Genomic DNA, 16,893 nt, shown 5'->3' with positions numbered 1-16,893 from the left:
TTTTTTTTTCTTACAATTTTTTCTGATGTATTGAAAAATTTCTGTTCTTGTCAGGCTCTTATTACCACATATAGAACCACCTTTTATATTTTTAACTGATTCTTCGGGAGGGATCTTCCTGTGTTCTGGTGGTTTGCAGCACATGCCAATGTGACCACAGCATTTGTATGTCCCAGCCACCTGCCTTTTGCAGGTCTTCCTCTTTGCTTTCGCCTCACATTTCTTACCTGTCCTTACTGTCAAGCTGCAAATACAGGCAGAAATGCTGAAAGAAAAAGTTTAACATTTTAAAAGTGAAGTGGTATTTTGATTTTCATGGCCAGAGGCCATCTAAAAACTGAGGTTGTCCTCTCATTGCTCTTTCTTGTCCTTAGAATTTTAGAAATTTAGAAGTTACGACTCTAGGTCCAAAGGGTAGGATCTCCTGCGACAGATATCAAAATCCACACAAGTTTGTGTAAAGTAATGTATTTGTACCGTATTATTTCACATGTTCTTTGGCATGTATTCTGTATAAGTTACTCAAACATGCTGTGCTAATAATGGGTTTCATTTTGCTGTATGCCCATTTATATTGGACTGCACTATAGCATGGCTGCAATTTACTGCTACCACAGTTGTGGGTTATGACAGTGTTTAAATGCATCTTTGTTTCTAAACGTCTGATCTGCTGTTGGGGTTTGGGGAAATCTCTAAATTCTAAAATCTTTACAATCTAAAAACGTTGTTTACGTCTCACCAAAAGAAAAATATTTGGAGTCATGTGAAATAATTTGAGATGTTATCTGACCTGCTTTTTTAGGTACCCAACTATTACAAGATAATCAAGCAGCCCATGGACCTAAAGAAGGTGAAGAAGAAGCTGCAGCTGCGGAATTCCCAGTACTACCAGTCTGTCCAGGAGTTTGTGTCCAATATGCGCCTGGTCTTCAAAAACTGTGCGAAATACAACGAGGTGAGCAGCATGAGTCTTGAGACTGCTTCAGGGAATGGCATCTGCTTGTGTGTGCATGCAGACGTGGGTTAGACTGATATGGTTTGATATTTGAATTGCCTGCCGATTCAAAAAATTGAATTATTTGACCATTTTCATGGTCAAACAATAAAAGGCAAACCGTCATATTTGTCTAACCTGATTATGAACACTGCCTGGTATTTCGAGGGGAAATTGGGTGTTTAGGTAGAGTGTGTTCAGTTTCGTACACTAACACTGGCTGTTGAAGGATGGAGTGAGTGTCACTGTGCTCTTTTTACACTGGCTGTTGAAGGATGGAGTGAGTGTCACTGTGCTCTTTTTACACTGGCTGCAAGAACACCGTGTGACTGTTAACACCGTCTGCGTTATAATGAAACCCCACATTTTTGTTTTTTAATGGATGGCTGTGATTACCTGTTTATTTTTAATACAGTTCACATAATGTTCATCTACATTCTCCTTAGGAGAAATAATGCATTTTTACACATGGATGTATTTATTTTTGTTGTTTCGTGGCACTGAAATGCTGGTGGTTTATCAGGAAGTCTGGACTACAGTTCTGGGTAATATTGACTGTGAACACTGAGCCTTGTAGCATGACTTCACTATATAGATGCAGTGTAATATAATGTGACTGAAATTAACAGCAAGTATGGTTCTCATTTGTGAAGGATGTTGGTCAAAACATCATGTGATTAGCTGGAATGTAATACTTTCTGGTTTTCAGTGAGAGTTGCCAAATATCAGTGAGTCATTCCAGTGATTATGATAGTCGCAAAATATAAAGTTAGGTCATTCATTTATAGTTATGTTTATCGTTTTTGGCATTTTTTTTTTTTTGTCTTCATTTGGATAGAAGTGAGTATAGCTGGGAAACGGGGAGAGTCAGGAAAGAGGAAAATGGTAAAGGTGTGACCAGCTAGGAATTCACTGCTGCTTGATGGCATATGTGCCCATGTTAAATGCTGTGGTCGCTTCCAAAGATACATTTATTACATACCAGTGGTTGAGACATCAGAGATGTGCTTCTGTTAGAGAAAGAACACCAGTTTAAAAAAATGTATGGGATGCTGTGTAACAAAAAAACCAAAACAAAATGCATTTATTTGTAAATCTCATAAACCCATGTTTCATTCACAATGGAACATAGAAAACATAAAATGTTTAAACTGGGACTTATTTTCTCATTTTCAATTTGGTGTCAGCAACAGGTCTCAAAACAGCTTGGATGGGGCCAATAAAGGTCTGGAAGAGAAAGTGGTACTAAAAATGGTGATGACATTGAAATTGACACATATGGAAAAAAAAATCATATGAACATGATCCAGAAACTCTGTCTCCTCAGGGCCAACGCTCATTTAAAATGGAGTGAGACAAAGTGGAAATGAAAATGACAATGAAATTCGAGAACTGTTGAGCAGGCTACAGTCCTCCATGAGATAAGAATGGGACTGCTTATTCCTCTCCCATTCCTCTCCCCAACATCCAGCAGCAGCTCTCCTCAGTTCTCATATGTTTGCAGATTATTGTTGAAACACATGGTCCTGTCCTAACTTTCTTTTTTTCTTTTTTTCTTTTAAAAAAAAAAAAAAAAGATGTTGCTACCATCAAATTCAAATTGAGCTAATATTGTTTTGTGGAACAGTAAAATTCCTCAGTTTGAACATTTGATGTTTTCTGTGTTTCACTGTTTGTGTTTATGAGATTTACAAATAACTCTCATTGCATTCTGTACGATTTACATTTTAATGTAAACTTACATTGAAATTGGGGCTTTAAAACAAGAAATGTGACTGTTGTTGATACAGGAAAAAAGATGCCAGAGAGCTAAACTTGTATTTACTAAAGTTATCACTAGCTGCGTGTGGCTTCTTGTATCCTGTGCGATCTTTACCTGCTGTTAATTTCTGCAGTAATGGGGATACGCACTTTTGTATTCGAGCACAGAAGGCCCGAACAGATTTCTGATCTGTTATTATTTTACCTGCCTATGCTCTGAACTCTTTTCTTTCCCCCTGCTGCTTCACTGTCTTTGTTGTAATGTTATTGCCCCTTTTTAGATGTCTCGAATAATCCAGGTTTATGATGAGGAGAAACAGATTAATACACAGGTAAGCCGTTTCAAATGGAGTGCAGATCTCCTGCCCCCTCCCACTGAGGCTCCAAGAAAAGTTGTACCCCTTTATTAAAGAGAAGAGAATTTCCTTAGATGATGTATGAAGATTAAAGTGTCATTTTGACTGCGCACTGTTTAGAAAAGTATGTCAGATGAGAGGGTGTTTGGAGAATCAAAATAAATCTGTTTAAAAGTGTTTCTGTTTGACTGTTGATGGCTTCAAGTCTGTTTAGTTTTATCGTGTAAGCCATAGAGCATCCAGTGCCTATCTACTACTTTTTTTTTATTGTTTGTTTGTTTGTTTGTTTGGAAAGGGTGGAGGCTGTTACATTTCGGCTTTTTTGTTTCTATTTGACATGCACGTGTGTGCTTTGTGCATATAGTGAGCATCTGAGGATTTCAACAACCTTTAAATATTCAGATACTATATTTGACCCTACTGGCTGATTAGATCACTAAAACTTTGCAACTTCCATTTATTGTGGAAATACTTCAGGGAGCCACAGTGGGACAGGGAGGCAGGAAATCCTTGCTCTGTACATCAAGGTTGAGCCGGGGTTACCCCGCCATCAGGAGTCTTAACCAGATCTAATTTGTCTCCTCATTCTCCTCTTCCCCTTCCCGCTTCAACCTATTCATTCTTTCTGTCCAATGGCATTCTCACACAATCTTCCTTCATGTCACTCCTTTTCCCACCTCCTCCTCTTCCTCCTCTGACAGGTGGGATCAGAGATGGCGATATCCGGCAAGGCAGTGAGCCTGTACTTTGAGGAGAAGTTGCAGGAGATCTTCCCAGGCCAAAGCTTTCCTGAAACAGCTGAACCCGAATCTCCGCAAGAAAAAGAAAAGGAGGACGACAATACAGACGACTCCGAGGACGACTTCATACAGCCCCGACGCAAACGGTTGAAAACGGATGAGAAAGTGGTCCACATCAAGTGAGACCCTCATCACGAAGGAAATGAGAGAAGTGAAAAACTGCCTTCCTCATATCCCACACTTCTCTTTGGAGAAAGGAAACACAAAAAACAGATGAGAGATTCTGTAAAAGAAGCTTGGTTTATTTCATCCTTGGCTTTTGAAAGAATTGCTCTCAACTACACTAGACATCTGCTTTTCTGAGAACTCTTTACGGACTGAAAGATGGAAGAGCTGCATTCCCTTATTATTTCATGGACATTCAGATTCGCTTGGAAAGATTTTGAAGTAGAACTTGTTTTGCAGTAGTTAGGAAAAGGTTGTTTCTTTTCTATCATCCGTTTTCATATGTAGATTTGTTGTGACAATTGCTTTATAAAAACAAAGAAACCCCCTGTTCTGTTTAATGTATTAAATATATACTTTGACAAGAAGCCTACCAAGTATTTGTATGACTTTGTGGAAACGTTGTGTAAATAAGAGAATCTAGCCACTGAAGGTGTTCCTGCCGTATTAATGTTTGGCTGCGTCATCAATAAAACCTGTTCTTGAAATATAACAAAGAGAATGTGTTGTGTGGAATAGATTTGAGGTTATCAGAGTTTGCTGTATTGTCATTATGATGACGGCTAATTCTAGTTTAGACCTGTTACGGGTTGGATTTCAGGATATTCCTTTGTCCAGAATGGTGCCGCTCACAGCAGTCACAGCTACATTTCTTTATAGAAAGCCTCCAGTCCAGTTACACACCTGTCACAAGGAAAGCACAAAAAGCCTGACGTTTACCGGCAACAATAGCGACTATACAGACAATATCTGATACATTTGTAACATCAGCAGTCAATAATTTACTCTGGCACATCATCAGGCTTACTAAAGCTGCAGGCTCATTAACTAAAGGAGTGAGTAACTATTCTATTAACCTAAAACCTTCATCATTCCAGGTCTACATTAAAGTATCTGAAAGGCATTAATCAGACTTCAGTCAGTAAAAAGGAATAATTTCCTCTTAGATTCTTTTGAGTTGATGCACTGTTCCTTTAGAGGAAGTCCGACACCGACCTCAGCGTTTCTTCGTGTTGTAATGACTGACACATAAAACTTGAGCGTCTCCTCATGGCTTAAACTGGTCTCCGAGGACCACGTGACATCGGAAACTTAGGAAGCCTGTTAATAAAAGCCACGCGAGCTGACAACAGAGACTTTAGATGCTGAGTCGCCAATCTGACAGTCAGCTGACGCTATCGTGGAGTGTTTAAAAAAAAATAAAAAATAGGAAATGAGTCCTCTCTCTGCTTTCCCGTTCAAAATCTGACGTTGGAGTTCATCGTGCTTTTCAGGTAGGATTTAGTTGCGGAATATGCAAATGTTTAGAAATATTTTTATTATAATATTAGGTTATTTTGCCACCTCTAATAAAATTGCCTTAGTTGTCCTGTCGAAGTTTAAAGTTCATTTTATTTTATTTTCTAACATACAGCAGGATTAACTTGTATTGATGTAATTATCGTGTGTATGCTGCTTACTCAAATGCAGTAAATTTATTGGTGACGTGGTCTACTACAAAGGCTAGAATAACTAATGTAGGCAAATGAACCACTTTAACAGGACTTGGCAATATGTGATGAGAGTATGTGAAATGTGTGAGCCTCACTTCTGCAGGTATGTGACAATAACGGGAAAACGTACTGTAAGCATGTCCCTCCGTCTAAATACACTTTTCACAACTAAATTGTGTGAATCAGAAAATTATTTATTATATAATAATTTGTCGACATTATAAATAACCAAAATACAGATAAATTATATTGGTTTAAAATCAATGCGTTAACGCGTCTGGGTCAAACTGAATTTGTTTTTTAAAGGACCAGCTCATTTAATTTGCACCGCAGGTCATATGACGAGTATGTAATCACGTGACTCGTGACTCGTGACTCACGGCTCTGACGCTCCACCAATCAGCTCACACTGAACCTGTTTGTTTCTCGCTTGCTTCGTTTTTACCTGCCATTTCTGACTTGTTCTTCTGAGGTCTTCGCCGACACCTCCCAGGCAAGATAAATTTAGCACTTTGTTTACTATGAGTGGGGTCGTTTGGTGATGTTATCCACGTAAAAGCCGCGCACGTGATCCAGTAAACGGTTATCAGGTAGCTGCCGCTTAGCAGCTTAAGCTAACAGACCGTTTCTTGTTATCTGTTTTTGTATTACGTCTGAAAATAGTTTTAGGGCGATGCTAGCTGAATGTGGAAGTGAAGCGGCTGTTTTCATTTTTGTTTCGAACGGCATGTAGTTTGAGGTCCTTATGTGATGTTGTCGGTAGTGTCCTCCGCGCTTGTGCTATCATAGTGACTGTGTAGTGAAGATCTGGTTTCATAAGCTGAAGGTGTTGTTTTTACAGAGGCGTCGGTCAGCTTGAAGAACAATGTCCACAGACGGAGTCCTCACACGCGCCACCCTTGGATGGACTACTTCAGAAAACTTCACTTCTCTGTGTCCTAATGGGTCCAAATGGGTTTGGGAGGGCCTTGGGGAATGTGCCCAAGATGCCAGAGATATGGCCAGCGTCTACCTGGGCCTCCTGTCCATCCTCTGCTTCCTGGTGTCTTCATTTCCGTAAGTTTTTATGTTGGTGTCTGTGACTCTGAGCAAACCCTAACTGAACTAAGTGACCTGTATATTTCCATCTCATCTCTCTCTGAATAGTCAGATCAGTAATGCTGATTGTAATACTGCCTCTGATTACAGGCAGTATTACAACTCGTGGAAAAGTGGGAATATGGATCAAGCGCTCTCCATTTGGTTTTTGCTGTTGTGGTTGGGAGGTGACTCTTGTAATCTGATTGGCTCATTTTTGGCAGATCAGCTTCCGCTTCAGGTAAGTTGTAGGGATGTGATCCTTAAGTGGAGTTTAATGTAGAAAATATCAAAAGCAGTGGTGGATGCTCAGTGATGTTTGTAAAACATCAGAAATTATGTGTCACTGGTTTTTTCTTTTATTCAATCCCCCCCCAAAAAAAAACAAAACAACTTTGTGTGGTTTGCAGTGTAATACCGAAAATGTGTCATTTTTGTGTCATTGATGGAGAGATTTCGCAGTTCTTTCCTCCACACTGCTGTCAGACTCCACAACAAAGACTCCAACTGATCAAACACACACATCCACACATGTGCCATAACACTAAGTGCGATACTCTTTATCTGACAAAGTTGTACTTTTACTCAGTTGTATTAAGCATTTGTATTCTATTTTTATCCTATTGTATATTTTATTCTGTTTATTCTACTGTATATAGTATTTTATTCTATTCTGTACAGTTGTGTACAGTATTTTATTCTTATTGTATTCTAATTTTTGCTTCATAACGTTTGCACTGTCCACTTCCTGCTGTGACAAAACAAATTTCCCACGTGTGGGACTAATAAAGGTTATCTTATCTTTTCAAGTTTATGTCAGCTAACTATTTCTTGATCAGTAAAATTTGTGTCATGTTGTTTTAGTTTCGCAATGGGCTGCATAGAAATACTGATCCATACAGCATTTGTAGACTGCTTTTTGGTTGTTGTTGTTGTTGTTGTTTTGTTTTTTTTAAAGCAAATTCCATGACAACAGCTAAATCTGTGTTAAGAAAGTCGTTTTTTTCCATTGATCTGTGTCGTTTTGTTTGTCTCTCTTCTTTTCATTCAGCAATACACAGCTATTTATTACGTTGCAGCTGACTTGATCATGCTGAGTATGTACACGTACTACAAGCTGAAGAACAAAGCTTCTCAAGGTGAGCTTTTTTTTGGGGGGGGGGTTTGCCGGCAGTTTTCAATAGAAGAACCAATACCTCTCCTTGAATGTTGTAGCCTCTTTAGACCTGTGTGCTATCGACGTGACGAGAGGTTAATCTGTGTACCCTGTATTTATCTGATGAGCTGTGATGAGGTGTCGTCTGGTCAATTGATTGAGTAACTTATATGTTGTCCTTTCACCAGGCAGGACGCGTTTGCTCGTGGTTGGCGTATCCTGCTTCTTATGCTTTGCCACAAGCCTCACCCAACTCCCAGATGTAGGCCCCCACAAGGAAATCATTTCTTCTGGGTTCAGAAGTCGCTCCTTGCTCTCAACCTCTAGCACTAGCTCTATCACAGTGAGTCCTGTTTATTTGCTAAACTGATTTGAAGAAAACTTTTTTTTGTATGTGTGTGTAAAGTAGCATCTCCCCCTCTGTTTCTTCAGCCTTTTACCACTAAAGAGATTATTGGTTTCTGCATTGGGTCAGTGTCATCAGTCCTCTACCTCTGTTCCAGAGGTCCACAGATATACACTAATGTGAGTATGACAAAGTACGGTCTGGTATAAATGTGTAAAGGATTCAGCCCGACATCCTGCAAAGTGTAGGCAGTAGTCAGTAATCCAATGTTATAAAGAGGGAAAAATTACTTTAATTTGTCTCAAGGTTATTTAAGTCCTAGTGGCAAGCAAGAGTAGTATTTCCATGACTACGTACTGCTCCAAGTTTTAAATTATCTTTTAAATAAAGCATATTATCCAGTTAAGTTCAATATGTAAGCTAAAGCATGCTCGCAAATGTTTACTAAAGTGAAAGAAGAAATTTGCTGTACCTGAACAAGAGAAAATGCAAGTGAAACGGCCCGTTTCCCTTGCTAAAAACGAAACTAAAAAGCGCTATACTACTACTGCTTCGTCTCTTACCTGATGTCAGCCTGATTCAGTTGCATTTTAGTTGGTAAACCCACATAGTCTTGCTCACCCACTTAAACTGAGACTGTAACTTGCATGTTTTGGTAGATGGCTCAAAAACTAAAAAGAAAATCTATAAGTGTTTCGACTTTATCCATCTAACCGTGTACTTATTGGCTGTTGAAATGTCATCCATTCCTTTGTAAATAAAAGTGAATAAATTAACACAACATTTTCCTCACTTCCTTTTTCTGCTGTCTCGTTTTCCCCCACAGTTCAAGAGGAAGTCGACACAGGGAGTTTCTTACTTCCTGTTCGCGCTGGTCATTCTGGGAAACACTACATATGGTCTAAGCGTCCTTTTGAAGAACCCTGACCTGGGCCAGGGTGAGAGCAGCTACATGATCCACCACGTGCCCTGGCTCATCGGCAGCCTCGGCACCCTCAGTTTAGACCTTATTGTATCCTTTTAAGAGAAGCGAAAACATGTACGGGGAGGCTGGGCCTCATGCCTCTGCTGCATGTATGTGGCACATATTTATGAAATTCTGACCGGAAGGGCAGCAGAGCTCTTTAGTGGGGATTAGTTGATTGTGTATTGAACACAATATGGCATATTAATAGTTGCAGGGAAACGGGTTCATGGTTAGGAAAGAAACAAGTCAGTTAAAGCTGCCTCAGTGAAGCCTGTAGGCTACTTCTTTCTTTGCACTGCGTTGAAATGAAGCCACAAGCTGTTTTGTTTTTAGTTAACAGTGACAGTGCAGAAGGGAGCAGCCTGATGATGACTGACATTTAGCAAACATCAGATCAGTGTGGTTCCCTAATTGTGGGTAGTGCGTGTAAATATTTATCTTGGGGTACATCTCTGCTGTCACTGTCTTATGCAACTTATTTAAAGCTAGCCCATAATCGGCACTGGGACATGGGAAGGTATAGTGGACGTGTTTCTGTGAACGCTGGTTGATCGCTTCAGCCCAGTTTGGAGTCAGTGTTTGCTGAATAGTAGATTGTATTTTTTGTACTATGAATTATGGTGTTTGTCTTTCATTACTTTGCGGTCAAATATTCACTGAAATGAGTAATTAAGGAAGCAGCTGGAGTCTGTACTCTTCTGAGTGAAATCCTCTGGTACTGTCTGCTTTTGCATTTAAAAACAAACAAACAAAACCGAAACATTTTTATGTTCTTTAACGCTGTGATCCAGATCTCTGTCCAGTTCCTGATGTACCGTAACGCTCGGCCACGGGTGGAAGTCAACCACGATGAGACAGCACCTCTTATCAGGAGCTAAACCAGAACAGCCAGAGCTCATCGGTGGCGATCGACCGAATGCTCGCTGTCAGTCGGATCCTTACAATCATCTTTCTGACGCCATCAGGATCTGAACTGGAGACTTGGTGTTATAGATGTATTTATTATGCTGTCAGCCTCTTTAATGTTTACAATCAAGTTTTGTATGTGATTAGTACAGCAGCAATTGAAGTTCTTTACTTTTAGTGAGTTTTACTTTTAGCGTTAAAGGGACGGTTAAAGGTTTCGGGTGTCAGACGTGGATGAAAATATCCTGCTGTCATCCTGAGACTGAAGTCTCCAAGCTCAGACTTGAAATTTCTAGTAAAAACATCTCGGCTGCATGTGAGCAAGCAAGGGACTGAAACCCATCTCCTATCAAGCAGGCTTGGTGGACCCGTAGCAAAGTATAACACATCCTGTGACCTCTCAGTGATGATGTCACTGAGAGGTTTCTCTTTTATTCTGGTGCTTTAAGTTGCCAAACCATTTGTCAGCTAGCTAACCACTGCATGAAGCCCTGATCTCTGTAATTGATACCTCCTGTAACTTGAATCCGGTGTTTTCCGGGGAGGGTACACATGACTGTAGTGATGTCTAACTGAACAAAAAAGTCACTTGTATTTGGTCAGTTTTAATTGGTGGTCGCACCAAGTGCCATGCTTATTTGTTTGTCTGGATCAGTTTTTATTGCACTGGTGATGAAGTCACATCGCTTAGCACAGATTTTCAGTACCTTCATGTTTTACATTTTCATCTTCAGTGTTTTGCACAAAAGTATGTACCTGCAGGTCTGGTAAATGTAACTTTGGGATAGAGTACTGAAAAGATTAAACTCATCCAGACCATATTTGCTCTGCTGCTTTCACTTTGAGTAAAGTCTCTTTTTTTATTGAGTCATTTAGGATGAGAAAGGAGGAAAAAAAAACTCTCTGGGGTTCTCCGTCTCTAACAGTTTACTTTCTTGACAACACACATTTTTTTTCTTTCTTTTTTTTCCACCCAGTAGAGGGCAAGGTCTGCACTTGGCTTTAATTATGACCTTTTGGCCTTTGCCTCTGCTGACCTGAACCCCCAGTGCGACCGCGTTTGACCTGCTTCTGGGAGGCCTCGACAGCTTTGTTGTTTTTCTTCATTAGCAGATTCACACTGACCCCTGAGTTGCACACCCACGCGTACCCACACATTTTCTCTTACTATTAAACATATATAATCCACTGAAAACACTAAGGGCCCACCCACAGAGGAAGTAAGGTCAGAACAAAACATATCAAGGGTTCAGTAAGTGTGTGTGTGTGTGTGGTTGGGGGGTGAATAGTGTGTGATTGCGAAACAGTGGCAGAGAGATTGTTAAACATGTTGGGGAGTTAGCAGGAAGAGTCAGTGATAGGGCGCATCCATCCATCACCAGACACGAACAAGAGGCTGTTTATAAACACGACATACTGGGAATTTCTTAATGAGACGATTCCAGTTCGTATGAGCAGGGGAGACGAGTGGGGAGGGAGCTTTGTGGCTTTTTGTTTCCAGTTCAAGTCCCGAGTGCAACCAAAAAAAAAGGCCACTTATGGGAAATATTAAGCAAAGTTAGTTTTTTTTCATCTGTCACACTACAATAACTAAAACATTAGGTTTAAATTGAAACGTTGCCCCTTTTTAAAAATGCATTTATTTATCCTGGTGTTCCTCGAAGAAAAAAATAAAGCTTATGAATCCTGCTTGACACTAAAGATCTTTGATCAGCATGTGCAGAAAAAACATCTCACGTGAAAGGTTCTGTTTACTCTGTGTGTGAGGGAGAGAGAGGCTGGGCTGCTGTCAACATTACAAATGGGAAAAGCTGGACAAAGTGACGGGACGGTGAAACAGTTGGCACAGCAGGAAAACTCAGTGGTGAGTCCCCAACCTCTAACTATCCGCAAAAGTAACCAAACTAAACCCTAACAAAGAGCTTCCCAACTACAGCAGTGTTTTCATGTAGCAAATCTAGATTTCATACCTGATTGTTTCATTAGAGCCAATATGGATTTTGTGGGTTCGTGTAAAAGAGGAAACTTGAACAATGAAATAAGTGATCAAATGTGGATGCTGTCGTGCACTAAATTGTCTTTTGGATCTTGTAAAAATCTGGAAACAAAAGGAAAAACATTTTTTCAAGTGTAGGGCTACGAGTTGCTGCAACAGATTATTGCTCATTGCCTGTGTCCAGCAACTATATTTTAAAGTGCTGCATGAAAAGGTGAGCTATCATGTGCAATTCTAGCTGCATTTTTATTCTTGGGCTCTGCTAAAATGGTTTTGCATGCTTCACTATTAAGCTATTTACCTTAGTTAGCACCCGGGTGTACTCTCTCAGTTCATCCATTGTCTAAAACAAGACGTTTCAGCTCACTGCACTCTCCCTTTAAGCAGGTTTGGCAATAGGTTTGAGCAGCGGGCGAGGGGGGCCTCGTTTCTACTCTCACTGACGTCAGACAGAGTCAAGAGGAAAAAAACAACAATGTAAAGCGGACCATTTCGGGCAGTCTGTACCCCGATCTTTTGACTTTTATGGATACTGGCCTATTTTTTTTTTCTTTTTTTAAATAAAATTTTGTTTGTGGCTAGGATCGGCTCCACCACCCCCCGAAGAGAAGAAGAGGATGGATAGAAAACTTGTTTTAGTGGTTTACATTTCAGAGGCGGAACATAAGGAAAAATTATAATGGGTTATAATGGGGACCCCTAACCGGTTGAGGCAGATGGCTGCCCCTCCCTGACCCTTGTGTTTTTCCTTCCCACTGTCACCAAATGCTTGCTCAAATGGGGTCGTTTGACTTGACAATATAAAGCACCTTGAGGCGACTGCTGTTGGGAATTTTCGCCATAAAAAATTAAAAGTGAACTGAATTGAAAAATAATGCAAATAGAACACACTAGAGGACCAGCAGCTTTCACAGAGTAGAGAATACGGTTTCAAACAAATGCTCCGAGCAGACATAACTAATGTTTGACAATTTACATTCCTCCTTGTGATAGCTAAATCTCCCCCAGCCACTCTCACTTACATATGCTGAGGCGTAAGCTATGGACTTTACTCACAAAATCCAGAGGCCACTCTTGTATGAGTGTCTGCTTCCTGTGAGGATCAGTAAACAGTCCGGGCTGTTATCGAGCTGCAGCTACCAGCCAGCAGCTGTCTGATAGAGACGGGAGCCGATCGCACGGAGAGTACGTGCCGAACACGATTTATTATGTGCTGAATTTATCTCTGGGCTTATACTGTGTGAGTGATTCAGGACTAATGAGTTGTTGGTCTGGAGGGAACGCTGCGTTAATTGTAGTTTGCTGTGCTCGTGCTTATTTAGACATGCCAGACAACCGTTTACTCCCTTCTCATGTGGTTGGAGCCATGTTGCTGCACAAAATCCCCCCAAAAAAGTTCACTCCAGAATCCAACTGAACTAACCACACTTGATGTGAATGTGACCTAAAACTCTTTCCCTCCTTACCCTGCCATTTTCCTATTTTCATTTTATTTTTTTATGATACTCCCGTGGGGGCCTGTGTTCAACAGTCTGACACCTCCAGAAGATCCATGGTGACATTTACACGCTCTCAGATATTGTCCCCATCATTTAGAGTCACTCTCAGTGCCGCTGCCTGCTCCCTGTTCCTCTTCCGTTCTTCAGGGGTCAGAGGGAGTCAGAGGGATGGTTTGTTATCATGGTTTTTATTTCGACATACACTAGCATGTTGAGATGCGACACACTGCCTTTGACAATGAAATAGCTGTAACTCACTTCTTCTCACGCCAGAATCCTTCAGCAACCCACCACTGAGATGCTTTTTAGTTGTTTTAGTGCAAATTGCAAACTGGCTAAAAAGTATTTTGAAAAGGCAGAAAAAAACATCACTTACTCTCATTTCTTTAGCTGAATATATGAAAAGTAACAAAAGTGTTTGGAAACTGGCTAAGTGGAAGACAAAGGAAAAAGTGACAGGGCTGCATAAAATATTTACAGCAAATGAACAGCATCTTAAAGTTGTGTCCTTAAGAAACAGGAAAGATCCGATACAGGACCTGAGATATGCATCTGGCCTTCAGTTGATCCATCCACTGTTCCTCTACGGAAATGGTCTCAGTGGAAGGACAGCTGTCAAGAAGCCATTCGTAAGAACAGAAAACAAGGAGCAAAGGATGAAAGATGCCAAGTTACACAAGAACTGGACCAAAAATCAGCAGCAACATGTTTTATGTAGAAAAGAATTTTAAAATTGATGCACCGTACATATCAACTGGAAAGAAGCTGATTGGCAACAGCTTTATTTTTCATTATGAGGGTGATTGCAAAGACACTGCCAATGCAGTAAAAGCATCCTCCACAGCAGTGTTCCACTGTGGATAGAAAAACACTGTGAAACGCTGTCCCGATGCATGCTCAATCATCCAGGTAAAGAAATCCCAAAAAGTTGATTCTGGTCAGAGAGATGGCAAACATTTGGTACTTAGGTACAAGAACAGATACTACTGTTAAAAAATACTCCAGTAATAGTCTACTTCTCTACTCAAATTTAAAAAAAAAAAGTACAGTGAAATATACTTAAAGTAAGAAAGTGAAAATAGCTTTTTGAAGGACGTTTCTATTTTTGTCCAGAGCTAACTGAACCTTGTGCTATATTACCTAATGATAAAATAAAATCAGCAGATGGGAATACAAACTTTAGTATAGTATTTTATTATTCTGATTATACTTAGCTTGAATCTAAAGAAAAATGAAAATGAAAAACAATCTCTTTATTTTCTGTTGCCTACATTGCATAGAGTGAGTTTGCCTCTAAACGGGAAAATGTGCACAGTCAGGGGCTAAAGTAGGATGGAGCAGGTGGGGAAATCCTAAAATGGGTTGCAATGGCTCAGCGTGGGGAAAAGAATGACAACGCAAAAATAATTTCTATTGAGAACTCAGTAGACTTTATTAATGTGCAGGCTGTGATCAGCTGACCTGCTGCTCTGTGTGGATGTTTACAACTGAATTCAAGAAGATGTCAGCAGATGGCCATGAGTTGTCCTTTATGTCGATCCTCTACACCAGGGGTGTCGAACTCCAGGCCTCGAGGGCGTCAACACACCTGAATCAATGATCAGTTCATTACCAGCCTCTGGAGAACTTCAAGACATGTTGAGGAGGTAATTTAGCCATTTACATCAGCTGTGTTGGTTCAAGGACACATCTAAAACCTGCAGGACACCTGTGCTCTACACTGACAGTATTCGGTTTATGCTGTCTTTTATTGTTCTTAAAGAACAGTGTGTTCTTTATTTTAGCGGACATTCATGTTCCCTCCATTCATCATCATGAATGGATGGAACGGTGACTTTGAAGGACAAAACAACCGAACTAGAATGAGAGAAGGAAAAAGTGGAAAAGCGAAGCTCGGAGATGCAGCATAGGATCAATGGAATGGCGAAAAACAACTCGGAGCTCATTAAGGGGATTATGTTGAACTTCAGCAACTTGAAGCGCGAAAACACTGAAATGCAGGCGCAAAAGCAACAACAAGAGAAAATACACGAAGACCTGCAGCATACGCTTCAAGAAATCCAGAGAAGAAATGAGCAGTTGGAAGGCATGCTTCCCCACCTGCTGTAGCCTTGTGTTACGTCCCTCTGCAGCCCCTAATCATCTCAATGTGTTCAGCTGGTGCTAATTGGCCACATCTAGTCAGGTGTGGATAAAAGCATACCTGAGGCAAGCTTCCAGGGAGCTCACTTGTCTTTGCCTTGGTGGCACCAGCTATTTTAGCCAACCTGGTATTCTATTTTAAGATAAAACCTCTTCTCACTAACAATCTGGTGTTCGTTTCCTTTTTTATGTTGCGGCCTTTGAGCCAGATCATAACACCTTGTCTTCCTCCACCTCTGTTCCATCTTAATTTTCACCTCTCCTCTGCCCTCTTTCTCCCCTCTCTCCCTTCCTCACCCCCCTACCAGTCCCAGCAGTTGACTGCCCCCTCCTGAGCCTGGTTCTGCAGGTTTCTGCCCGTTTAAAGGCAGTTTTTCCTTCCCACTGGTGCTTGCTCAGAGGGGATTGTTGGGGTTTTCTCTGCCCTGTCTCTTTCCTCCTTTCTATCTATTCCTTCTTTTCCCCCTTCTACCTGTCTTTTAATCACTTCTTTACAACTCCCCCCCGCCTTTGATTTCCTCCATCATCTCCTGACCTTGTGTTCACTTTTGAGAACACATGGTAGAGAGATGGGGGTGGAACAATAAACACAATTGGCTACATTTGACGTGTCAGATCAATGTCTTCTTCATTCAAGAATAATTCATCTTAATGATAAAAAAAGAAATGGGTAATAGTGTGTTTTTGTGTATAATATGCATGCTATACTTGTTGTATCCAAATCCCAGAAGGAAAAAGAATAAGACAAATAAAAAAATAAAACGAAAATATATTTCTTTTTTTTCCCCAGGTCAGTTTTGGTTTTAATTCCTGAATTGTATCGACTACCAGTTAGCCCGTATTAGTTCATTTCAGGTTAATCTAAGTTCCTTTTAGTTCTAACTCTCTGATCGATGTAAGCCCACTCAGTTCCAAAGTAATGAGACTTTTGCACAGCACTGCATGTATGACATCAAGATATAATTGAAGCCCATTGACCCTGGGAGTTGTCTGGCTTTTAAATGGATAGTTTTAACACCATGTGCAAGTTACATCGGTTGCAGACATTCATGTTCCCTCCATGATTCATCGTCTCCACCTTTTAGTTTATACATTTCTTCTGTATACAGCCGAAACCCTGCAAAACAATCCTCATCGGCATCATGTAAACTTTGATTCTAAACAGCGATTGTTGACACGATATTCACACTGTGAAGTACATTTTCAGAGAACAGCTAGCATGGTCACAGAACTAC

The 16,893-nt window shown here is 40.5% G+C and overlaps 2 protein-coding genes across 6 annotated transcripts in view; both read left to right on the top strand.

Annotated features, from left to right (window-relative positions):
• Nucleotides 1–4,573, top strand: part of trim33 (tripartite motif containing 33) — a 32,901-nt gene extending 28,328 nt beyond the window's left edge. For 2 of the 4 annotated variants that reach the window (XM_005730823.2, XM_005730821.2), the window contains 3 exons: nt 803–955; nt 3,037–3,087; nt 3,813–4,573. In XM_005730823.2, the coding sequence (XP_005730880.1) occupies nt 803–955; nt 3,037–3,087; nt 3,813–4,034 (426 nt within the window). In that variant the 3' untranslated portion in view covers nt 4,035–4,573. The remainder of the gene's footprint in view (nt 1–802; nt 956–3,036; nt 3,088–3,812) is intronic. The other 2 variants (XM_005730824.2, XM_005730822.2) reach the window with 1 other exon arrangement.
• A 708-nt stretch (nt 4,574–5,281) lies between these two features.
• slc66a1 (solute carrier family 66 member 1) lies at nt 5,282–10,866 on the top strand. 2 transcript variants are annotated; one of them, XM_005730820.2, is made up of 8 exons: nt 5,282–5,350; nt 6,411–6,625; nt 6,758–6,887; nt 7,698–7,785; nt 7,991–8,145; nt 8,235–8,327; nt 8,975–9,160; nt 9,907–10,866. In XM_005730820.2, exons 2-8 carry the CDS (start codon nt 6,435–6,437, stop codon nt 9,991–9,993), a joined length of 930 nt encoding a protein of 309 aa, XP_005730877.1. In that variant the 5' UTR covers nt 5,282–5,350; nt 6,411–6,434; the 3' UTR covers nt 9,994–10,866. The 2 variants fall into 2 exon arrangements, with proteins under 2 accessions (XP_005730877.1, XP_005730876.1); XM_005730819.2 differs by lacking the exon at nt 5,282–5,350 and adding an exon at nt 5,931–6,062.
• Nucleotides 10,867–16,893: the final 6,027 nt, after the last annotated feature.

This window comes from Pundamilia nyererei, unplaced genomic scaffold, assembly GCF_000239375.1.
Source record: "Pundamilia nyererei isolate P.nyererei 1_Seehausen unplaced genomic scaffold, PunNye1.0 scaffold00039, whole genome shotgun sequence".
Taxonomy (NCBI): domain Eukaryota; kingdom Metazoa; phylum Chordata; class Actinopteri; order Cichliformes; family Cichlidae; genus Pundamilia; species Pundamilia nyererei.
The sequence above is the reverse complement of the archived record's forward strand: the minus strand, read 5'-3'. Positions and strand labels throughout refer to the sequence as shown.

Bases quoted from the DNA above. Each gene is read 5' to 3' on its own strand.
- slc66a1 (XM_005730820.2), top strand. From the start codon at position 6,435: ATGTCCACAGACGGAGTCCTCACACGCGCCACCCTTGGATGGACTACT. The intron at 6,626-6,757 runs GTAAGTTTTTAT...CTCTGATTACAG, and splicing joins TTCCTGGTGTCTTCATTTCC to GCAGTATTACAACTCGTGGA. The intron at 8,146-8,234 runs GTGAGTCCTGTT...CTGTTTCTTCAG, and splicing joins CTAGCACTAGCTCTATCACA to CCTTTTACCACTAAAGAGAT.